We start from the raw sequence: 22,690 nt of genomic DNA, 5'->3' as shown, positions 1-22,690 counted from the left end.
ATGCATCTGAGTCATACGAAGTCCGTAGGATCTCTGGTATAATGTTTACGAAGGTAAGAATCGTTTATAACGTTTTTCTCTCATGCGCAAACAAGGATGTATTAATTGAGTTCTTTTTTTAAATTTCTTTTTTACCAGGGCTATGTAACCTTATCTGTTTAATATGTGCTGAGCAAAATGAATTCTTTAAATTATAATTTATATTTTAGAGTGTACTAAGACGTTGGAGAAATATCTACTGTTACAAGTATTGTTCAATTTTATTATCTAATCTCTGTTTCTTTGGTAGCACAAGAGATAGATCGAGGATTCTCGTCCGACGATTAGGAGCAAAGTTCAACGTCTGGAAGTTAGTATTGTCGTTGCCTTAGCGACTTTCCATTCGAGTCCCGTGATAGATGCACCGACAGAAATACACCTAGCCAGCAATCTGAAGCGGGAAAAAGAGAGGACGATTGCGCGATATTTTGAGAGCTTCTTGTCTCACATTCGAGATCCTCAGGGCGGGACTTCACAACAGAATGATCCCGGAAAAGGTATGTCGGAAGTATTTCCTACAAAAATTTTACATTTATATATATATATATATAACTGTCTTATATTTTTATGCAAATCGTAAAGTAAAAAATTACAAGTTTCTACAGTTAAATCGAAGACAAGAAATTTGAAATACCATACTCTGTACTCTTTACTATTATTTAGTTATTAACTATTTATGTATTCTTAGTTATTGACGTTTATGCATAATACGAGAAATTTAAATATGAAAGTGAAACATGATCTTGCATAAATATCCACAGTCTACTAGTTGTTCTCCTTTCGTTCGAGTCACTTATAATTGCCCAAACCTGTTACATTTTACGATGCAGTAACATAACATTATAGAAACAACCGTTAAGTTGTTCAGATATTCCCATTTTTGTGAATTGTTTACAACTCGTTTAAAAAGCATTTAATCTGTTTTTCTAATTAACAAACATCTTTCTATCTATAGAAAGTGACGTGACAAAGGAGAATGCAACAGTGAGTGAATCGTCGAAGAAAGAAACTACGAGCGTGCAAAATCAGCAGTTGAACAAACTACGAGGCATAGAAAACACCGTAGCTATTAGACTGACAGCTTTTGATCATCCTGGATCCTCGAAGTCGCCACAATTTAACAAGAAACCTATCTCGAAGCCTGGTCCTAGTAAAGTGAAGAGCACTCAAAGCAAAGCAACACAAATGCGTCAAAATTTAAGTACTCAAAGGCTACAGGAAAACGAAGACATCGACGACGATGATGTAAGGAATGGGATAATCGTGACTACAATTTACACGTTTCGTTGTTTTTTTACGAATCTTGTTACGTTTTAGTCTTCTTTGGATATAGAGAATGTTGGAAGACCACAAAAATACGTCCTAGTCGGATGGGACAACTTTCGTTCTAAGCTGATGATCACTCTACTGGTTCTTTTCGTTTTATGGGCAGTCATCTATTTTCCTCTGATTAGAATCTGAAATTCGATGCAAAAATAATATTTCTATATCATTCCATAAACATACTCTTCAGTGTATTTTAATATAAATATACAATGTATAACATAAGATACACATATATAAAGTGAATTTCTAAAGTCTAATCAGAAATAAATAACTGGTTCATATTAGACGCAGACATACAGGATATTATTCGTTCATATGTAATAGAGCATTTCTTTAAATGTTACTAAACGGTAAACTTGTTCGTCACGGACCGCGATTATCGGAAAACTCCGGAGTGTAAATATGTACATACTTTTTCTACAAATAAAGTATCATTTCTTCTATTGAACGATAAATTCTTCATTCCTAAATATTATCATATAATTGTGTAAATTTATTCCAAAGTTTATTTTTCTATGTTATTAAAATTTGCTACAACTTCATTGTAACTAAAACTAGTCTATGTTCATTAGCTAACAGATATCGTACAGTATCTCTCAAGCTCACAAGGCAAACTTGAGACACTTACATGCGAGCAGCCGCTCGCATGTACCGACAGCGAGTAAATCCACTGTCGATTTCCTAATTTAACTCGATTTCGAATCGCCTGTTATCTTCCGAACTTCATTAACTTATTCGTTATCCGCTCTCAACAAACTGATCGTCATCGCCGTGTCAATAAATCTAAATAACAAGAAGATTCATCATCAACTGACTCAACAGAAGTTTCAATAGCAAGATAGAACCAATCAAAAGCACTACAGGATCTACAAACAAACATGATGGTTCAAAAGACACATTTCAATCAGTTTGTAAATGTCAAAACGAAAAGACCAGTTACCAGCAGTCGAACGAAGGATCGTGAAATGGAACGAAGAGTAAAGATCAGGGGCTGACATCATCCTTCCAAGAAGATCGATTCTTTACAGTGTAAAAGATGCGATGACCGTGCAACGACCTTAAAACTAGAGTCTTGCAGACGTGCCAATGAGAGGCGGAGAAGGCAAGAGGAAAGTATAATCGGCTGGAAGTGGCTGATTCCGGCGCGGTAAGGCTTCAGTTCGTCTTAAAACGCCCACGTAGCTCCTCGACGCTCTCGATTCTATTACGTTGGAAAACGATCCTCAGGATCGTTTCAATCAACGGAGAACCATGAATATCAAAAGTGTGCCCGCTGTTTTCTTAATACTTGGCTTGTCTCTGATATTTATCGGTAAGTGAAACGTTTATTTTCTGTTGATTTTCCTGAAAAGAATTTTTGAGGAAATAAACGATTTGTTTCAAGCTTTCTTAGAAAAATTCAATTGGTTGTACGTACCTGTGTGTAATAGGTGTTAAGAGAATAGGATGTCAAGGAAACAAAGCAAATTTTGCGAAAGTGAAGGGGACTACACTTAGATTTCTGTTTCGTGTTTTTCGAGCTGCGAATCGCTTAGAATGAATGAAAGTTGTGTCCTACTTGCGTAAAAATGACTTTATTATTCTAGAAAAGTAACTTAAAAAGTTGATATTATTCGAAATATTGTAGAATTTGATGATTAATGTAGTTTGTTATTTACTTTCTCTTCCGAGAAAACACTTAGTTCAATAAGACCGTATTATACAATGGTATTACTTCAATCGTGTTTACTAAATATGAAATGTGAATACAGAAATGAATACAGAAATATATAGAAACTGATAAATATTATAGATAAATTATATGACATACAATAACAATTATTACGTAACAATTTTAGAGAAGCGTTGTTTAAAAAAATTATTATCTTCTGCAACCAAACTACGTGATCTCGAGTTTTAGCTAAACATTCCGTTATGCTTATTTCGTTCGTCTGTATATCGTCAAGGTTATCGTGAGTTCATGCTCACACATACCTATACTACACTATTATTGAAATCGGGGACAAAAATGTGGGATTTCAGAGCAACTTCGGTATTTTTAAGATAAGTCATACCACAGAGACTCGATACAGAAAAAGAATTGAAACTATGTAATCAACGACGTAAATTCTCTTAATCTTGATTCTTTTATACATATACACGTATATGTATATATCATCAATAATGATGTATCGATATGTACTTATATATATATAATATGTATAATTATATGTATTATATGTATATATATATAATTATATATATATATAAGTACATATCGATACATCATTATTCATCTTAAGTAATTATTATTCGACATCTCAAACAAATAGCCATGATCTTATTCTATCAAGTGATTCAGAACATATTTTTAATTCTTAATTACAATTTTTCCATGCAAATTACCATTTCAAATTGTTGAAGATCAAAAGAAGAGATCTTTCATTGTGGGAACTTTTATTACAAAATCTGTGGACAAAATAATGATGTGATTATTTACAATTCTATAGTAATAAATCTCGTAATTCCTAAATAATCACATGAAACTCCTGTTCCTACCAGCCATTATTATCCATCCTAATTTTAATTCAATTTCTAGGCGACGCAGAAGCAGGATGGAAATTCTGGAAGAAGAAGGACACAACCACGACCACCACAACTGTTGCTCCAGCAGTCGCAGATCCAATACAAACGAAACCAAACGAGCTACCAGGTGTAACACCTGTAACAAACAAACCTACAGGAAGTCCAACGAATGTTGGATCAGCTGTTCTTGGAGCAGGTGACCCTGGATTGGCGATTGGAGTCACTTCGACTGGAGGAAAGATAAAAGAAAATGCTCGACCAAACAGACCTAACCCAGGAACGGAAGTGGGTCTCGATTTCCCGGCACCGAAACCAGGAAACCCAGGAATCGGTGGTAACACTGGTAAAGGATACAGAGACTGGGCTGTTGATCTTACTGGGGCTGGAGAACCCGGAAGACAATCCCCGAAACTACCTAGTGAAGGACCAGCATTAAGTTCTGGAGGTTAATTGATCGATGTTATAGAATTTCTAGGTAGTTTTCTTAAATATGTGAGTTTGTGAGAATTAATCTGGTGAACTTTGTAGGTTCCAAACCGAACTCTGTACCTGGAGGCACGGCACAGCCACAAACACCAGGTAAAAATTAATTTAATGACGATTTTATACGGAAAATAGAATAAATTACGTATATAATGTTACGAAGAATTAATTCCATCGCTAGGTATAAATTATCATAATACTAGTAGGAAAGAAGGAGATACAATTGATAAATATTAATATTAATTTGGCTACGTGTTCCAGGCGCCAGGCCAGTAGCGAGTCCTGGAAACGCACCAGCGCCACGGCCTCAACAACCTCAGCCTCAGCCTCAGCCTCAGCCTCAACCTCGTCCACAAACACCAGGTACATACTAATATGTGGAAGAAAATAATTTTCATCCTAATATGCTTTTGTTATTTCAAGGATCACCTACACCGGGCTCTAAGCCAGCTGTTGCACCAGGACAACCTCAACCATCTCCAAATCAACCTGCAGTTGGAGGCAATCAAGTATCTTCGTTGTTCGTAACGTTAAAACCAGGTCCAATGCCAGCACCATCTAGACCAGGAAGTCCTGGTTCTCCTAATGCACCGGGAAGTCCTGGTTCCTTTAATGCACCAGGAGGTCCGGGTTCTCTTAATGCACCAGGAAGCCCTGGTTCTCCTAATACACCAGGAAGCCCTGGCTCCCCTGGAAGAACTTGGGCTGATGTTGCTGGTGGTGGCAGCAGGTCTAACTCACCTACACCTGCTCCACGACCTGGATATCCAAATCAACCAAATTATCCAAGCCAACCAGGTATAGGTCAATCTCAACCAAGACCATCGACACCGAATCAACCTGGAAGAACGGGGCCATCCACAGGAGCAATAGCAAGTGGTGCATTAGCAGGTGGTGCACTAGCAGGAGCAGCTGTAGCAGGAGCAGCAGCAGCAAATAAGAAAACCTACTCTAGTAATCCTACTTTTAGCAAAGGAAACGCTATCACTGATGAAGACTTGGAGAAACTTTCCGAGGCTCTCTTCATTAAGGATAACAATAATGCAAACAGATATATCACGCTGAATCTACAGAAGCAAACAAGCAGTAGTAGCACAACAGATGACGCACCACAACCGTAAGTTTTTAAAATACAAATGAAAAATATTGGAGGCAAGAGAGTTCTTATACACTACAGCAGGTATAGGTGGAGATTAATAGAAGAGCATTAGGTATCAGAAGGATCTATTTTAAAAACATTTTTTTAAACATCACTAGAATTCTAATTTGATGGTTCTTTGAATTTCTAGATAGTATAGTTCGCGTAATTACAGACTAGTTTGATTTGCCATGTTCTTTCAGTTACCATAGATTCCATAAAAATAACCTCAACTTGCAGATTGTTCACGGTAAACGCAGAAGCGTACCAAGGTCCCACGATTCAAAGAGTGATATCGATCTATGACAATTACAAACCGGAAACCAATGTAAATGAGCATATAAGCCCATTGCAGAGACAAGAAGAGAGTCTCCTTGTAGACACGTTCCTCAGTACGAACGTGATGTCTTACGCTATGAGATTTTTAGCGGACAAAGGACAAATTCGCAAGGATTATTACGAATATAAAGACACGTTAAGAAAAATATGGTTTAACTTGTTCTCTAGAGGACAAGGAAAAATTGGTAGCTCAGGTTTCGAGCATGTTTTCATGGCAGAACTTAAGAGTGTACCATCTGGTACCGAAGTAGTTGGTTTGCATAATTGGATCTTCTATAGCAAGGAGGAAAGCAGTGGAAAAGCAAATTATGCTGGATATTTGAACAAAATTGACCTTGGAGATGTGAGTTAATTTTTATTCTGTCAAAATTATTTTTTTCTTTTTAATCGTAAGATCATTTCTTGATAAATTATTTTCGAAAAAAATGAGAGGTTTTTCTAGTTAATAATAGGCTCATTAATGAAAAATGTTTTTAATGAATATATAATGGATTCCATTCCACTTCCAGCGCCTATTATCATTCGTACAATGACGTGTGTCTATTGTTTCTTTTGTGGTATTTCCAGAGAGCTATGACTCATACTACATGAAAAGTTACCAATTGTATTTGTACGTGTTCGTTCTTTCAGAAAGCATCTATCGTCAAAATAAGAACGAAATACAACGGGTATGATAAACCGGTAACGGCACTATTCGTGGGTACCTCGCCTGAACTGGAGATGGCACTGTATACGGTGTGCTTTTACGCGAGACCAGAAGGAAATTGCCCGGTGTCTCTCGGAGGAACGAAGTTCAACATTGTCACCTATAAATTTAAGTACAGAGGAAACGATCTGGTAGGAACTGCTTATCCAGATATATAATTTTATCAAAATTATATTTATATTTACTGTTTATATATTTAAAAACATAGAATGTAATTTTGCGACATGTTCAAACGAGAGCAATAAAAAATGACATGTATAGAAAAGTTGGATTTAAATATAATTTTATATGGAGAACGACATATTTTCTTATTAGCAAAATTTGTATCAATACTCGTTACATTGAATAAATTTTGTTATTGAAATATTATTGAAATAAATATCGTTTTGTATAAGTCGACCATTCATAATACATATTTGTGATATCGGCAATCTCGAGTAAACAGATAACGTTGAATAATGATCTGTCGAAAGGGGGGGGGGGAAGTAGGAGTAATAAACTCACTTGGGCACTGCGATAGGGAGAACAGCCAGTTAAGCTGTAGATTTCGTAACGAAAACAAGAATGCACGCATCTGTTCGAACATTCTGTAAAACCAAACAACCACGCTTTCAATGGGCAGACAAACATCCGGCTGTGAGGTCTATAAATTGCCGATTAAAAATCTGTACGCGACTCTATCACAGTGAAAATGGCGTCTATGGGTACAGACCAAGGCCACAAAGACACTTTGAAGGTATTTAGAATATTATTTTCCCATTTATTTGAAACAATAAGTAAAAAATAAAAAAATAATACAAATCTTAGCCAACATTTTGACAAAAATTTGGAATTCGATACTATATTGATATTTGCGACAGGTTTTAACGAACACGCTCATAATTCGAATTCGAAAACTAACTATTAAAATTCCCGCGTTGTGTCGCTAGTGAGCTTTAATATGTTTCATCGTTGCATCTTCAAATTGAGAAAGAAAATGCATATTTTTATGAGATAAATTATTCTTACCTTGCACATATCCTCAAATTTCGTTATCCATGTCTTCAGCATCAGAGTAAAACATGAAATCACACTAGTCACTGCGCTTTAACCACAAAATACCAAACTGAAACTTTGAACACACGCACAACACTTACATTCCCCGCTTTCTCCCAAGCAACTGCCCAACAGTCGCGTGAAAATCTTTTACCTATATGCGCATCGCGCATGCGCAGTAAATTTGAAGTTCAAATTCCTGGTGTCCAGTTTTAAAAAAATAGCACGAATATAATCAGGACTCGACATATCTGAATTCCATTTTTAAATAATAAGAGAATATGAAAACTAACCTTTTTAAATATGATTCATTTTAATTCATATAAACATGTTGATTATATATTTTTATAAAGTTATTATACGTTTAATATATTCCTTTCAATATTTATATTTATTGCAATGTTCATATTATCTAAAGTGACCTTAAAATTACTTGTAATTAATATGGAAAAGCTTAATGTACTACTAATCTAGGATGAAGATAATAAACGCAACTTGGAATATTTTTATTATTACGCAAGAGAGTAACCGATAACGATTCGCGATAACGTAAAAATGATTTAACATGCATATACGATAAAAACAAATATTAACTACTGGTTTTTACCATTATTTTTCTTTCTATTCTTCCTCGTATTGTTAGTACCAAACGAGTACCTGGAAATACGATCGAAGAACAGCAACTTCTATAGACTAATTAGCGCCTATAGAGAATATGGTCATAAACAGGCTGAGATAAATCCTGTTGCGTCAAAAAAACCAGCGCCATTGGCAGAGTTGAAACTAGAGAGATTCGGTTTAAGTTTGGATGATAAAGTTCCATTCAGGGGGATTTTATCAATGGGGAAAGACGAAGGAACAGTAGAAGAGGCTTTAAAATTTTTAAACGAGACATACACTGGCCATATAGGAGTAGAATTTAGCTACTTGGAGGTAATATGTAATTGATCATGAATAAATTTAAAGCAATCTTCTATTAGAATAAATCGAATATTTATTTATTTAGTTTATTTCTTTGTAGAAGATCTGTATAAGTACCTGATTTCTATTACTGTCTACACAGACTGAGGAGGAAAGAGAATGGTTCGCGGAGACCGTAGAAAAAAGTTCAAGGGAACCCGTGACGGACGAAACACGAATCGGCATCGCAACGGAAATGTTAAAGAGCCAAACTTTCGATCAATTTTTGGCCATCAAATTCGTAAACTTTAAGAGGTACAGTGGCGAGGGCGCTGAGAGCATGATGGCCTTCTACTATGAATTTTTTAAACTATGTGCCAATGGTAAATAAAAATATATCGTTAGAAAAAGACTACATGGATCATCTCTTTATCTATACTTTGTCGATTTAAGATTAAATTTATATATATTCAATTAAATGAAATTGCAGATGATTTAAAATACATTGTAATTTGCATGGCTCATCGAGGTCGACTAAATTTTCTTACGGGGATGTTGAATTTCCCACCGGAAAAATTATTTCGACAGCTACGAGGATACTCTGAATTTCCGGATAACGTGAACGCAACTGGTGACGTGATCAGTCATTTTATATCTTCCACAAACCTCGACATTAATCGGAAAAGTCTCCATGTTACGGTATTACGAAACCCTTCACATTTGGAAGCTGTAAATCCTGTTTCCATGGGAAAAACTCGAGGAATGATGCAAGCAAATAAAGACGGAGCATATAGTGAAGATGCGAATGCTCAATGGAGCGATAAAGTGTTAAATATTCAAGTAAAACGTTTGATAATTAATCAGACAAAATTTAAAGTAGAATTGGAAACAAATCGATGTATTGAACTTATTTCAATTTCTATCCTAGGTTCACGGAGATGCAGCTTATGCTGCTCAAGGAGTTGACCAAGAATGTTTAGCATTATCCGCAGTTCCTCACTTTGAAATAGGTGGAACAGTTCACTTGATGATCAATAATCAATTAGGTTTCACAACTCCAGCTTCCAGAGGTAGATCGTCGAGATACTGCACGGATTTAGCCAAAATGATCTCCGCTCCAGTGATCCATGTAAACGGAGATGATCCTGAAGTACACAAGATAGAATTTTAATTTCTTTCTATATATATATGTTTTTAGTTAGTAGTTTTTTTTTAATCTTCAAATATCGTAGATGGTTATCCGAGCTGCTAGAATAGCGTTCAAGTATCAACGAAAATTTAGGAAGGATATTTTCCTGGATCTGAATTGCTTCAGGAGATGGGGTCATAATGAACTAGACGATCCGGTTTTTACAAATCCCGTTATTTATAAAATTATACATAGCCGCCCGTAAGTAATTCTCAATTATAATAATAGGATGTGTCGAATCTAATTAACTTTACTTTATTTCCAATTAGATCAGTACCAGATCGATATTTAGACAAACTAGTAAAGAACAATGTTCTTCCAATGGAAAAAGTCAAAAATATCATCGAAGATCACAAGGCCAAATTGAATCAAGGTTTGAATGAAGCGGATAATTACGTCCCACAACCTACGTATTTTGCAGGCTTGTGGAGCGAAATACAGCAGGCTGATGCGAGCGTGACACAGTGGGACACAGGAGTTGATTTAAGCCTATTGAGGTTCATTGCCGAAAAGAGCGTTCACATTGACGATGACTCGGTGAGAACATATGTTATACAGTAAATGCTGCTCATTTTCCCTAGCTAATTGAACGTACTATTTTATCATACAACAGATAATTCATCCCAAATTATTAAAAAGTCACGTTCAATCTCGATTAAACAAAATAGCGAGTGGTAAACATTTGAATTGGGCTACTGCCGAAGCTTTGGCAATTGGAACTTTATTGTATCAAGGGTATAATGTAAGAGTAAGCGGGCAAGACATTGGTCGTGGTACCTTTTCCCATAGACATGCTATGCTTGTTGATCAATCCACTGGAGGTATTTACAAAATGATTGTAATCATAAATTAATAAATTATCATCAATCATGATTTTAGATATACATATTCCACTAAATTCAATGATCGAGGGACAAACAGGAAAATTAGAGTTAGCTAATAGTATTCTGTCTGAAGAAGCGGTCTTAGGATACGAGTATGGCATGAGTATAGCTATGCCAACTACCTTAACGATATGGGAGGCACAATTTGGAGATTTTTTTAATGGAGCACAGATCATGATCGATACTTTTATAACCAGTGGTGAGGCAAAATGGATGCTAAGTAGCGGATTAACGATACTTTTGCCACATGGTTACGACGGCGCTGGTCCTGAACACAGTTCCTCCAGACTTGAAAGGTTTTTACAACTTACGGACAGTAACGAAGATAAACCTGATGGTGATAATGTTAACATATGTGTGACAAACCCTACGACACCGGCTCAATACTTTCATTTATTAAGGAGACAAGTAAGATCCTTATTCTAATAGATCCTTAATTATATTTTTAATGTAATAAATTGTCTTTATTTCTGTTAGATGGTAAGAAATTTTCGAAAACCTTTAATAATAATGGCTCCGAAAATATTGCTACGCCATATCGCAGCAACCTCGCCCATAACAGATATGCAACCACAGACTAGATTTAAGACCGTTATAGGTATGTTGAATACGATAAAAAAATGATCTCTCCTTCTCCTTCTTTGTCTTCATCTTTCTCCCTCCTTTAGCTATATTTGACTAAAAATGAAGTAAAATAATAATTTAATAAATAATAATTTAAAAGGAGATGAAAAGGTAGAAGAATCAAAAGTGACTAAAGTGATCCTTGTGAGCGGTAAACACTATTATGCTCTTGATAACTTTAGAGAAAGCACAAATCAAAAGAATGTAGCAATTATTAGAGTCGAGAGTTTATGTCCCTTTCCAGTTCAAGAATTATTGCAAGAGATCGATAGATATAAATACGCCAAGAGTAAGTTATACAAAATAAATTGCTTAAATATATTTTAAAATATTAATATAAATATTTCCTTAAGCTTTCATATGGAGTCAAGAAGAACCGCAAAATATGGGAGCGTGGAATTTTGTCAAGCCTCGATTCGAAAATTTATGTGGCAGACTAGTAAGTTAATAATTTAAGTAATATTTGACATACATATTTGTAAAAATAATTTTGTGACTTACAGATAAAATACAGCGGTCGTAAACCCATGGCTGCAACAGCTGTAGGTGCGGGAAAGTTACATCAGCAGGAAGCTCAGGAAGTAACCGTGAAACCCTTTAATATGAAATGAATTTTGTATTGTATTGTATGTTTTACTCTGTTTTATTTGTACATATAATTCAACTGCCAAAAGTTACATTTATTTGCATAACATCATTATATACTATGTGAGGAAATAAATTATTTACATGTCATTGAGCGATCATTATTGTAATGGATCAACATTATTATTAATAAAATATATCCATGACATGAATGTACTATAAAATGCTAATTGTATGAAAAATTACTTGTTCGAAAATTATAATTTTTACTATTAATTTAATATAATATACTATAGAAAGAAATGATGACATAGATACAAATAAAATAATGACTCTCCAATATCGTCGTGATAAATGTTTAACATTCTAAACAATGTTTTTACAATTCCTTTGAAGCAAAATATTATTCGTCTATGTAATTTCTTCGTCCTCAAAGAAATAGCAGCAAAATTAGATCCCAAATAATCTAAAAAACTAAATTTACATTGTAATAGGACAATTAATGAGCTTAATCCTTATTGGTATGTTCTGCACTTAAACGTTCATATTCTTTTTTTATAAGATCTTTTAATTCATCCTAAAAAAGAAAATAGATTTATATAAGACATATTTCTGAGTTTAAAGCACATTAAAAATATAATTTAAATTTAATGGAACGTACGCCCCAGCCCAACTTTTCAGCTAATAACTGACAGCCAGTATCGCAATCACCTAACCAGGCAACATCACGACCGCCATGAGAACTTCGTGTATCGAAGATCAAGCCATGTCGCAATCCTAAAAGTCGCGATAAGCGATCTTGCATACCTACTTTTTCTTTATTGATAAGTAAGCGCGGACAATTGGGTCGCACCCTTCAAAGAAATTGAAATTATAATTAATTGAATATGGAGAATGAAGGAAACAATATGATACTTGTAAATAATACATACCTATCTACTAAAGATGCAAAAGGCTGAACTACCAAACTTGATCCCATAATTATCAAAAGATCTGCTTGTGCAAAATCTCGATCGATAAGGAAATGGAAACGTTCGGGTAACATTTCCCCGAAAAACACTATATCAGGTTTCACTACACCTTCGTTACATTCTTCACATTTTGGTATAACACCTTCCATAATTTTTTCTGAAAATAGGTACTGAGGTTTAAAGTATGTATTCAATTGTAACAATTATGATCTTACTGTAACATTAAAAAATATATATAAGAAGAAAAAAGTTGTACCTTTCATCCATGGGAGAGTGTATGGTGCTCTACATTTAAGGCATCGACCAGTATGAAATGTACCATGAGCTTCTACTAATTTTTCAGGAGGTAAACCAGCCATTCTTTCTAATGTATCGATGTTCTGGGTGTAGTGTCTTAAAAGTAGTCCTTTTTCCCATAAAAGACGGATGAAGTAATGGGATGGTGTAGGTTTAAAACCTTCAGGTAACAATTCTCTTGCAAGCATAAAGAATGGTTCAGGATTTTCCATAAAGAAATCTAACTCAAAAATAGCTTGAGGATGAGGTAGATTATATTTCTCTAAATTGTGATAAAGACCACTTGATGGTGATCGAAAGTCAGGAATTCCTGCAGCTAAAAAACAAAAAATAAAAGAAGCATTTTTGTGCAATGTACCTAATATATATAATTCAAAATTATACATAGATATACAACTAATTTAACATTAGGAATATTTCTTAAAACATACATGTGGAGATACCAGCTCCAGCCATAGTAATAATTTTACAGTTTTCAGTTTCTTTTATATAATCTACCACTCCATCTATATTAAGTTCACGGAGGATTTTTTGCTGCGATTGTTCATCATAATCTGATGAATCAAAAAGTTTTAACTTTTGTGCCAAATATTTCCGAATCTTTTCCATATCAGAATCTTCTACCTCTTCTTGTTCTGAAGAACTGTTTGTAGCCTCCTCATTTGATTTCTTCTCTGATACAAATAAATAAACAATATATATAGCAATATACAGATTAACGCTATAAATGAATGTAATATTTGTTAGCAAAACAATTTGACAAATAAGAGTAAATGAAATACTTTAAATTTTGTCACATATTTATATATCACGGCTGTCTAGTTCCTATTTTTTAAAAATGTAACATGCACTGTTAACCTTTTGAAATATTAAAAAAACAATAAATTTAATGTAGAAAACAAAGACATTTAGATAGGTTACTTAAAGAAATAAATTCATTGTACTCGTTGCAATAAAAATACATAAATACAGATTTTCGCCAGAGTTGTTGGCCGAGTAATTGCCGCTGACGGCTAATTAAAGGAAAAATGATCTGCGGAAACATTTTGACACACTGCAATCAGACATCGTGATGTTATAATTATAATTTAACTCAATAAAGACACGTGTCATTTAACAGTTACCTAAAATTTTACGATGATATGAAAATTTAAGTACCCTGAGATTATAACAATCAGTGTAGAACAATAATTTCACTTAATTCATTTTACCATCTTATTTAATTAATAAGGTTTCAAACTCTTATGGATGACAGTTAACCTCTACCGTCATTATGTTTCACTTATCTGCGTTTATTAGATAAATAATATGGATTATAGTAAATAGATAAAAAATCAGAAAGCACTATAATACTATAATAAAAGATTCTGATTTCATCATTTAATAATGTTTCGATATTCTAAATTATGAAATTAAGGATTTCAATTGAAAATTTATTTAAATTTTTGCTTTTTAAAAAATGTATCTGGTGAAGCAGAAAATTTAATCTTGTGAATTTTATTAAACAATTAAATAAAGATTATAAACTGATATACAAGAAAGTTGAATTTCATTATGTATGACAGTTTGAAAACGTTACCTTTTTCCGTGTCATCATTGTGTTCGGACATGTTTCCGGACATGTTTCTAAATTCGTGTAACTTCTTCAACTAATGTTAAGTAAAATTATTATCGTTGTCACACTAAAAAAATAATATTATTCATATATTTACTTGTGAATATATGATTAGAATAGGTTATCAAATGACTCGCGTTCGATTAAACTCATACAGGCAATACTTTATGATTTTGTATTTTATTTTTTAATTATATATGCATATCGAATGATATTTTTGCAAATTATAAGTATTTTTTCGAGTAGCTATTCCTATAAATAATGTAAATAATATAAAATCCTCATCTTTTAAAACTAATATACATGATATTTAATATTTAATTAGTAAATCCTATTTAATAATATGATAGCATAGTATATACATAAATGGAGGGGATACTACAGATGATCTTTCTACTCATAAATTTAGAAATTTGATATTTTATAATAAAAATTATAGCAAGTAATTTTAAATGTTATTAAAAATGTCTAATATTTTATGATAGTTGATTCATAATTAAATAATTTTAATCTTTATTCCTAAAAACTGTTATTCTTATTAATGTTATTATAACTATGTAATAATCTGCTTATAATGGATTATAATACATCACAAGGTATATAATTTTCAGATGGTATTCTAAATCAGGAACAGTCATGCTATATATTGTAATATTTATTTTTACCATAAATATTATAAAATATTAATAAAATATATCAAAATTTCCTTTATATTAATTCGCTTTCTTGGATGTTTCACCTCCTATAATTTTACGTCTTTGAGCAAACATATGCAAATATAATTGCGGGAAAACTGTAATATTAAGAAAAAAAATTATTATGTAATCAATATGTGATATAGTATAACAATACATTTTTCAGAAACTTACGAGGAATATATGATAGCATAATAGTTATAAGAATGAAATAATAACTAAATATGAAATTCCATGAGTTAGGAAGTTTGTAACTCCAGAATTCTGGATGAGAGTTTGCATAATTTACAGCTGAATATATGCATAATAATTCTCCAGTTACACCTATTGGGTACAATGCAATAAATAACGTATACCTGTAATAATTAAAACATTTCAATTTTGAATACTAAAAAATAGATATTATTTATTAAATAAAAAATCTATGATGTGGTTAAATTACATACCTTAGCCATGTGAGAAAATAAGGAACAAATTCATTGAGATTCATATAGTAAAACAAATATCGAATTATTTCTGTTATTGACCATGCTAAGATGGCTAATGGAAGACCATGAGATGACGCCGCATAATTATTTGGAGTTGCCAACAATACACCACTCACAACTATGATACGACTAAACACTTGAAAAGTTGTAAGTACAGGGTTTGATTTAACTAAACCGGTTGCAGCATGGATTATCTATAATAAAGATATGCATTATTAAGCAATCTTTTATGAACAAAAGCAAGATGAATATTATTGCTTACTTCTAAAAGAGCAGCATGTTGAAAAATAACAACAGGCCATTTAACATTCTGCCACAAATTTGCTTCTGCCGTAGAAGAAAAATCATTCACTACAAATTTATAAAGTATATAACTCCAACTGTAAATATACATAATTACTTAAATATATTTAACAATATTCTCTATAATACCTATTTTCATCTCAAAGTTATTAAACATACTTTTCAATTAAGATTAGATCGTTGACAATTATAGCAGAAATTACAGAAATGTTAATTAGTAAAACTTGGATAACAATAAAATGTTTTTTCTTATAATCATTTCATTATAATTTGGTGAAAGCGAGGAAAGTAATAATACTTACCCAAATACTTGTAGCAAATTATAAGTCTTTAAATATAATAATGCGACGTTATTTGATTTTTTCGATTTCATATTTATATTTTTTAATTCAGTGTGACTTTACTTATTTATAACAGTAATAATAAATAATTATTATACTTCTATGTGCTTTTCAAATTCATATCTCGTCGGATGTACAACATGAACTGACGATTACGGATAGAATCAAGTATAGTATGTAAGTGTAGTACGCTACTCATACATACATACATATTTACATATGTACATACAGCATTTAACCCGAGCAGGAACGTAGCAATTTTCTATATAGCTTGAATTTGAAACGTCCTAATATTTTCTTATTTATCCTCTGATACTTTGTAAATGATAAAATTTAAACAAATTGACACATGGTTGATATATGATATTTAATTAGTTTTTGAAAATTAGAAATTTTCTTTTAGGAAAAAGGTATAATACATTGTGTAAAACGTGTAAATTGGCGCAATATTCTTACCTTCTACGAACTTCACCTTGGTAATTAAGAATAATTCCTAAAACTGTAAAAATGTTAATGTGAATGACTTTAAAAGTCAATGTTAAAGAAATCCAGTACAAAATGCAAAACTATATATAGCCGGCCTCAAAAATATTTTGGCATTTATAAATTGACGTTAAAAGGACTGAAATGGCAGTTTTTTTATAAAAGTGTAATATTTTATCCGATTCCTTTTATTTAATAATATATCTTAAACAATTTAATCCATTAAAAATCATCTTGTGTGAGTAATCGATACTGTATTTTAATCCTCTATTAGCCTCTGATATACCCTATCTTTGCCCGAAATCTTATACATATAATCTTTTTTGATAAAATGGCTGACGATTTTGTGAATTTCTATTGGCTCGGTAACTGTTCTGCAGTTCGCGAAATAACACAGATTGTCATACAGTCAAGTCGTGAAACTTCAGACATGCCGCACATTGAAAAGAGAAAGACATTACTCGAAGGCGGAATCATATTTCCTCGCTCTGTCATAGCAGAGATTTTAAACAAAATACGATTGTAACGAAGAAGGTCGTTGTTGCGTTGTGAATATTTGTAATCTCTAGTTTATATTTTCTACTCCTGCTTCCTTTCGTCATAGGTTAATGTTTCACGCCTAAACCTTATTCGAGAAATGTGCTTTAAAATAATCCGAATATTATAAGATTATAAGATTAATCCGAATATACTGACGCTTTTCGGGAACTTTATTTTATACTGAGTATGTATAAATTAGACGAATTTAATCATTTTTTTTAGTATTTATTGTTGCTTTTTGTTTAACTTAAATTTTTGATATGGCCTAATATTCTTGCAGTTATTCTTACAGAAATATGACTAGAAATATGGAATGATCTGGACCGTAGAATTAGTAAAACACAATAATAAATAAAAGAATAAGTAAAGAAAAATAGTAAATTCGTATAATAGAGGAATAAAATACAGTCTCGATTACTAACGAAACATAATCTTCAACATATTAAAGTGCTTAAAATATGTTATTAAACAAAAAGAGTCTCGGATATATCAAACTTTTATAAAAAAATTATCAGTTTAGATTTTTTAACATCAATATATAAATTGTTCGAATATTTTTGAGACATAAAGACTCATTTCTTTTTACATCAAGTAGAATATGAAGTTGTGCTAGTGTCTAAATGTTTTCGAGACTGACTGTATGTTCATATATATACAATATGTACCACTACGGTTTACTTACGTGTTACATTCTTCTACTTATATACGTCAAGATAAATGTAAATTATAAAATAAATTCAATATTAATATGTTAATGAGTTGCCATTTCCTTTCTGAATTCATAAATAAATTTTGACGTAATAAATCGCAAGAATAACATAGCAAATAAACGTGTTCCGCACATATAGATTTGTATACCTTAGATTTTGTAATATCTATATCTATTAAAAATATAATCATATTAACAATAAAAAAATTCGGAGTTTTCAAGAACTATTTAAAAAATAAATATTTGAAATATTTAATATTTCCTTAATTATTTGCTAATTTTGATCTGTAATCGATCATATTATATTTTTATGAAGAATTGCTACATGATGTTTTTCTATCAAGGTTTTCAGCACTATGATATTCGATATTTTAACTATATGTATTAGTAAAATGTTTAATGATATTTATAGATTTTAGTTCAAAAAAGGGAGTTACTATACAATGCAGGACGAAATGATAGGACACTTTACATACCTACTTGTATATTTCATGTAATTAAAAGATGAAAATATACATATAATCTTAAGTTCATGACATACAACAAAAAAGTTAGAAACATAAATTTGGGCTGTATTTGATTAGAAAAAATTATAAGACTTACTTGACCTACTTTCCATTCTTACAATTTCTGTCAGTAGTTATTCGACTACGAAATGAAAATCTCTTTCAGGATTTCTTAAGAGATTGTATTGTGATTGATTATGTAATATCACATTACGACTCCACTTTATTATTTTGTGAATTTAGGTAATTGCATAATTGTTTGATCATAAACGAATCGTTTCTTCAATTTTCCACTGTTTAAGACGTTTTTCACGACTCATCGCTATTTCTTCTTTTTTTTAAAACACCACTAAATTATGAATTTGGATAAAGCTGCGTAGTCTCGTGGACTTCACTCATCTCTCGCTTGCTAAATGATTAATGTTTGTTTGTTGGATCCGTGTGACGAGTATTACCCGAGTAGGTGCATTCCAAGAATTGCTCAAATAATACAATTTTTTAGGACATCATTCGAAAAAGTGATCTATTCTACATTGTCAAGAAACTGAATGAAAAATGCTAATGAATTATAACATTCGTTCTACATTTTTTTTCTTAAACATGATTAATCTGAATAATTCAAAGTCATTCGAATGTAGTCATGTTCGGTATCATTTTCATTGGTAAAACCTTAACAATCTGATTAAAATAGTTCCATAATCATAAGATAAAAAACAAATTCTATTTTTCTTCATACAATGACTTGGTAACTTGACACCATCGATTACGAATTAGATAACACGGACGATCGCTTTGAGCGAGCTCCGAGCGGGTCAATTCCAGGTAATGGTGGGGATGACCCTGTGAATATTAATCGAATAAAAAGAGAGAATATTAACCGAGCAAAGAGAGAGAATATTAACTGAATATTACGTATATACGTTTGAAAATAGAACTATCAACCTTAATATTAACTATCCAATTAATATCAGTTCATGCTTATTTTTCCCCTAACTTCCCAATGTATGTATTGTATATGTATTATCGTATGAGTATGAAATTTAGTGTGTTATTCTGGAAATATTCAACATATAAGATATGCGAAATATTTTCTTCTTTTAACAAGATGAAATACACAAATAGGTAAAGTGTCCTACCATTTTGTCCGGCACTCTATATTTATATTTAACACGTTGAATGTCATGAGGGTCACCGGTGACCGGCACTCAACTTGGCCGTGGTCCCGTGGAAGTCACCGGTGACCGGCGCACCAAGATTAGTAAAAATACATAATTGGAAAAAATGTCAATAGTTATACATTTTTTATTATTACCACCGTTACTACAATGGTGTGACGAAATGAATGCAGTATAGAACGTATAAAAATAGTTTTATTTATACATGAAATATAGATTTATTATGTGCGCCTCCAACCAGTGGCTGTCGGACATGGGAAAACTCCGCTTTTTCCGTGTTTTACCTTAATGAACAATAACCCTAAGGAACGTTTCGACTTGAAAGATGTTTGATGGCAATTAAGGGGCTTGACAGTAAGGTAAAAAATGCTAAATCTTGTGACGGTTCTTTAGGATTATTGCGGGTCCGAATAAGTATGACCGAGGGATGGATTATGGTTTATGGTAGGTCCCGAGAGGTAACAGCATAGAACAATTATTTAGTAACGCGAAGAAACGATATGAGATAACTGATAATCGCAAAAATTAAGTGAATCGAGCGAAATTGCACTACAGCGCCATGGGGGTCACCGGTGACCTCAGTGAGATAAATTCATTAATGATGATTATACACCGTAACATATCTCTTGTAGGTAATATTTCAACATTATATGTATCGTATAATAAAAAAATTCATCGTCGAGCCACGGCCAAACCTTATAAAACTGGTGTGGCATTCAACGTGTTAAGAATATTTTTAACTAATAGAAATTATAAACAATAAAAAATTAGTATTTTTTAAACTAATTTTTCTAATAAAACTAGGATGTAATTAATATTTTACTAATTACCAAAATTAACTTCGACTAAATTATCTTAAATAATTACACATGAAAGCAGTGAAAAATTATTATGACATTGTTCTAGGTATAAAATATTTATGATTGATTATCGACTTAAAATTTGTCGAATTAAGCTCCCAATATATAAAGTCGATAGATCGAAAAAATTTGTTATCGAAATTTACATCGAATTTATTTTATAATACATTTATTTGCTGTCCTATTAATATAAGAGAAAAGAAGTTTATATAGGTTAATCACATGTGTAAAGAATCCATACACTGTCTTTTAATTATTTTTTAAATTAATGTTCAAGATGTTTTATAATCTGTAGATATTACTATGTTATCAATGTTCAACGTATTACTGTTAACTTCCCATTTCAATCTATTGTCAAATGATAAGCAGCAAGTTGTATGAATGTTTTTTGAATCTTTTTATATTACTCATACCTACCTAAAAACATAAAGATGCAGTGGTTGAATAGTCAAAGATTGCTTAAAGCAGTGAAAAGGATTAATTTACTAAATAACCGTAATGCCAGCAGCAATTGCAAGATTATTTGTAGTTCTGATATAGAAGTGGCAAAAAAAAATGGGCTGCCAATTGTGGCATTAGAATCAACAATCATTACTCATGGAATGCCTTATCCTGATAATTTGAAGACGGCCATTCAAGTAGAAAATACTGTTAAAAAAAAAGTAATTGTTTATGAATTCTAAAGAAAGAAAAATGTTGCTTCTTCTACATTATACTTTTATATCATTTTAGGGTGCTATACCTGCAACTATAGGAATTTTAAATGGACAAATACATGTTGGTTTGAATGATGAACAACTACAAACACTAGCTAAATCAGATTCTACTAAAACTATTAAGTGTTCACGTAGAGATATATCAACAGTTGTAGCCCAAAAACTAAATGGAGGAACAACTGTTAGTGCAACAATGTTAATTTCAAATTTATTAGATTTGCCTATAATGGCAACAGGAGGCATTGGTGGTGTTCATCGTGGTGCAGAAAAGAGTTTTGATATTAGTACTGATTTACTAGAGCTTGGGCGTACTCCTGTAGCTGTTGTTTGTTCTGGTGTTAAATCTATATTAGATATTGAAAAGACATTAGAATATCTGGTTAATATATTTTCTTGCATAAAAAATAATAATTATTACAATAGAAATTTGTAATTATCTCCATTTGTAGGAAACACAAGGAGTTCCAATTATAAAAATTGGTGAAACAAACTATTTTCCTGCATTTTACTGCACTGAATCATTACAAAAGACAAAAGTGCCACATAGAGTATCAAATTCAGAAGAAGCAACAAAGATTCTTAAAGCACAAAGGGAATTAGGTCTTCAAACAGGATTATTGTTCGCTGTCCCTATTCCTACAGAATATGCATTAGATCCAAAAGAAATGGAATTGGCTATATGTAATGCTTTAGAAAATGCAAAAAGTAAAAATGTAAGTGGAAAGAATGTCACACCATTTTTGCTAGAAGAATTAAATAAGATTACACATGGTCAATCTCTTCGAGCTAGTAAGTATAAATAAGTCCATTGATATAAAAATTAAGAAAACATAAGCAAGATCAATATTTGTCACTTAATTTTTGTCTTTTTAAAATCAACAGATATGGCACTCATAGAAAACAATGCAAGTGTTGCAGCAGAAATTGCAGTGAATTTGGCTAAAAAGTGTTTTCAGAGCTCTCTCAACGATAGTGTTTCCAAGTGCATTCTGACATCACAAAGAAATCCAGTAAATAAAACAAAAATATTTGTTTACCTTAAAAAATATATAAGATATTATTCATTTTATTTTCATCGGGTAATTTGTTTATGTCATAGATTGTAATTGGTGGAGCTATAATGGATACGACGTTGCAAGTGAAGGAATCCGAGATAAAAGTAAGTCAAGTCTTAAGTC

The 22,690-nt window shown here is 32.1% G+C and overlaps 7 protein-coding genes and 1 long non-coding RNA gene across 19 annotated transcripts in view; 5 read left to right on the top strand and 3 right to left on the bottom strand.

Annotated features, from left to right (window-relative positions):
• The window catches only part of LOC100643334 (cell growth regulator with RING finger domain protein 1), a 42,194-nt gene extending 34,436 nt beyond the window's left edge, over positions 1-7,758 (bottom strand). Inside the window, exon 1 of the mRNA XM_012312403.3 lies at positions 7,605-7,758. The gene's annotated coding sequence lies outside the window, so the exon portion shown is untranslated. The remainder of the gene's footprint in view (positions 1-7,604) is intronic.
• On the top strand, positions 42-1,808 carry LOC100652245. Its single transcript, XM_012313037.3, has 4 exons — positions 42-53; positions 302-536; positions 995-1,284; positions 1,357-1,808. The coding sequence occupies exons 1-4, from the start codon at positions 42-44 to the stop codon at positions 1,498-1,500; spliced, it is 681 nt and encodes a 226-aa protein (XP_012168427.2). The 3' UTR covers positions 1,501-1,808.
• On the top strand, positions 2,343-6,861 carry LOC100642339 (endoribonuclease CG2145). Of its 2 annotated transcripts, XM_003398034.4 has the most exons (7): positions 2,346-2,677; positions 3,944-4,375; positions 4,459-4,509; positions 4,675-4,776; positions 4,837-5,530; positions 5,792-6,233; positions 6,521-6,861. In XM_003398034.4, the coding sequence occupies exons 1-7, from the start codon at positions 2,617-2,619 to the stop codon at positions 6,752-6,754; spliced, it is 2,016 nt and encodes a 671-aa protein (XP_003398082.2). In that variant the 5' UTR covers positions 2,346-2,616; the 3' UTR covers positions 6,755-6,861. The 2 variants fall into 2 exon arrangements, with proteins under 2 accessions (XP_012167789.2, XP_003398082.2); XM_012312399.3 differs by lacking the exon at positions 4,675-4,776 and having other exon boundaries at positions 2,343-2,677.
• Positions 7,054-12,252, top strand: LOC100651648 (probable 2-oxoglutarate dehydrogenase E1 component DHKTD1, mitochondrial). Of its 5 annotated transcripts, XM_003398027.4 has the most exons (13): positions 7,057-7,332; positions 8,275-8,564; positions 8,695-8,914; positions 9,022-9,371; positions 9,460-9,681; positions 9,764-9,921; positions 9,990-10,257; positions 10,334-10,541; positions 10,600-11,012; positions 11,082-11,202; positions 11,329-11,517; positions 11,582-11,667; positions 11,732-12,252. In XM_003398027.4, the coding sequence occupies exons 1-13, from the start codon at positions 7,161-7,163 to the stop codon at positions 11,837-11,839; spliced, it is 2,805 nt and encodes a 934-aa protein (XP_003398075.2). In that variant the 5' UTR covers positions 7,057-7,160; the 3' UTR covers positions 11,840-12,252. The 5 variants fall into 5 exon arrangements, with proteins under 5 accessions (XP_020720797.2, XP_020720796.2, XP_003398075.2 ...); XM_020865138.2 differs by lacking the exon at positions 11,329-11,517 and having other exon boundaries at positions 7,054-7,332; positions 11,082-11,084; XM_020865137.2 differs by lacking the exon at positions 11,329-11,517 and having other exon boundaries at positions 7,055-7,332.
• LOC100643290 (NAD-dependent protein deacetylase Sirt2) lies at positions 11,856-14,869 on the bottom strand. 5 transcript variants are annotated; one of them, XM_048409607.1, is made up of 7 exons: positions 14,206-14,405; positions 14,003-14,135; positions 13,513-13,755; positions 13,041-13,397; positions 12,746-12,941; positions 12,475-12,667; positions 11,856-12,390 (listed from the first exon to the last, which is right to left on the bottom strand). In XM_048409607.1, exons 2-7 carry the CDS (start codon positions 14,124-14,126, stop codon positions 12,322-12,324), a joined length of 1,182 nt encoding a protein of 393 aa, XP_048265564.1. In that variant the 5' UTR covers positions 14,127-14,135; positions 14,206-14,405; the 3' UTR covers positions 11,856-12,321. The 5 variants fall into 5 exon arrangements, with proteins under 5 accessions (XP_048265564.1, XP_003398089.3, XP_048265565.1 ...); XM_003398041.4 differs by lacking the exons at positions 14,003-14,135; positions 14,206-14,405 and adding an exon at positions 14,661-14,869; XM_048409608.1 differs by lacking the exon at positions 14,003-14,135 and having other exon boundaries at positions 14,206-14,393.
• Positions 14,870-15,333: 464 nt separating this feature from the next.
• LOC100645881 (very-long-chain (3R)-3-hydroxyacyl-CoA dehydratase hpo-8) lies at positions 15,334-19,822 on the bottom strand. 2 transcript variants are annotated; one of them, XM_012312410.3, is made up of 5 exons: positions 18,859-19,822; positions 16,142-16,230; positions 15,838-16,073; positions 15,566-15,747; positions 15,334-15,489 (listed from the first exon to the last, which is right to left on the bottom strand). In XM_012312410.3, the coding sequence occupies exons 1-5, from the start codon at positions 18,872-18,874 to the stop codon at positions 15,410-15,412; spliced, it is 603 nt and encodes a 200-aa protein (XP_012167800.1). In that variant the 5' UTR covers positions 18,875-19,822; the 3' UTR covers positions 15,334-15,409. The 2 variants fall into 2 exon arrangements, with proteins under 2 accessions (XP_012167800.1, XP_012167799.2); XM_012312409.3 differs by lacking the exon at positions 18,859-19,822 and adding an exon at positions 16,485-16,957 and having other exon boundaries at positions 16,142-16,259.
• On the top strand, positions 17,006-18,301 carry LOC105666118. The gene is made up of 2 exons (XR_001099021.3): positions 17,006-17,730; positions 17,827-18,301. It is a non-coding gene; the product is annotated as an uncharacterized LOC105666118 (long non-coding RNA).
• Positions 19,823-19,858: 36 nt separating the features above from the next.
• LOC100642217 (pseudouridine-metabolizing bifunctional protein C1861.05) overlaps positions 19,859-22,690 on the top strand; it is a 35,647-nt gene continuing 32,815 nt past the window's right edge. The window contains exons 1-5 of one of the 2 annotated variants that reach the window (XM_048409602.1): positions 19,859-21,458; positions 21,529-21,891; positions 21,962-22,301; positions 22,395-22,522; positions 22,612-22,671. In XM_048409602.1, coding sequence (XP_048265559.1) covers positions 21,228-21,458; positions 21,529-21,891; positions 21,962-22,301; positions 22,395-22,522; positions 22,612-22,671 — 1,122 coding nt within the window. In that variant the 5' untranslated portion in view covers positions 19,859-21,227. The remainder of the gene's footprint in view (positions 21,459-21,528; positions 21,892-21,961; positions 22,302-22,394; positions 22,523-22,611; positions 22,672-22,690) is intronic. The other variant, XM_048409601.1, reaches the window with a different exon arrangement.

This window comes from Bombus terrestris, chromosome 10, assembly GCF_910591885.1.
Source record: "Bombus terrestris chromosome 10, iyBomTerr1.2, whole genome shotgun sequence".
NCBI lineage: Eukaryota > Metazoa > Arthropoda > Insecta > Hymenoptera > Apidae > Bombus > Bombus terrestris.
This window is presented reverse-complemented; position numbering and strand designations above follow the sequence as displayed.

Bases quoted from the DNA above. Each gene is read 5' to 3' on its own strand.
- LOC100652245 (XM_012313037.3), top strand. The intron at 537-994 runs GTATGTCGGAAG...TTCTATCTATAG, and splicing joins ACAGAATGATCCCGGAAAAG to AAAGTGACGTGACAAAGGAG. The intron at 1,285-1,356 runs GTAAGGAATGGG...GTTACGTTTTAG, and splicing joins AAGACATCGACGACGATGAT to TCTTCTTTGGATATAGAGAA.
- LOC100642339 (XM_003398034.4), top strand. From the start codon at position 2,617: ATGAATATCAAAAGTGTGCCCGCTGTTTTCTTAATACTTGGCTTGTCT. The intron at 4,510-4,674 runs GTAAAAATTAAT...TACGTGTTCCAG, and splicing joins GGCACAGCCACAAACACCAG to GCGCCAGGCCAGTAGCGAGT. The intron at 5,531-5,791 runs GTAAGTTTTTAA...CTCAACTTGCAG, and splicing joins ACAGATGACGCACCACAACC to ATTGTTCACGGTAAACGCAG.
- LOC100651648 (XM_003398027.4), top strand. From the start codon at position 7,161: ATGCACGCATCTGTTCGAACATTCTGTAAAACCAAACAACCACGCTTT. The intron at 7,333-8,274 runs GTATTTAGAATA...TCGTATTGTTAG, and splicing joins GCCACAAAGACACTTTGAAG to TACCAAACGAGTACCTGGAA. The intron at 11,203-11,328 runs GTATGTTGAATA...ATAATTTAAAAG, and splicing joins TAGATTTAAGACCGTTATAG to GAGATGAAAAGGTAGAAGAA.
- LOC100643290 (XM_048409607.1), bottom strand. From the start codon at position 14,126: ATGTTTCCGCAGATCATTTTTCCTTTAATTAGCCGTCAGCGGCAATTA. The intron at 13,756-14,002 runs GTAACCTATCTA...TATTTGTATCAG, and splicing joins CAATGAATTTATTTCTTTAA to AGAAGAAATCAAATGAGGAG. The intron at 13,398-13,512 runs GTATGTTTTAAG...TTTGTTTTTTAG, and splicing joins TGGAGCTGGTATCTCCACAT to CTGCAGGAATTCCTGACTTT.
- LOC100645881 (XM_012312409.3), bottom strand. From the start codon at position 16,555: ATGAAATCGAAAAAATCAAATAACGTCGCATTATTATATTTAAAGACT. The intron at 16,074-16,141 runs GTAAGCAATAAT...TCTTTATTATAG, and splicing joins AACATGCTGCTCTTTTAGAA to ATAATCCATGCTGCAACCGG. The intron at 15,490-15,565 runs GTAAGTTTCTGA...TTAATATTACAG, and splicing joins TATGCTATCATATATTCCTC to TTTTCCCGCAATTATATTTG.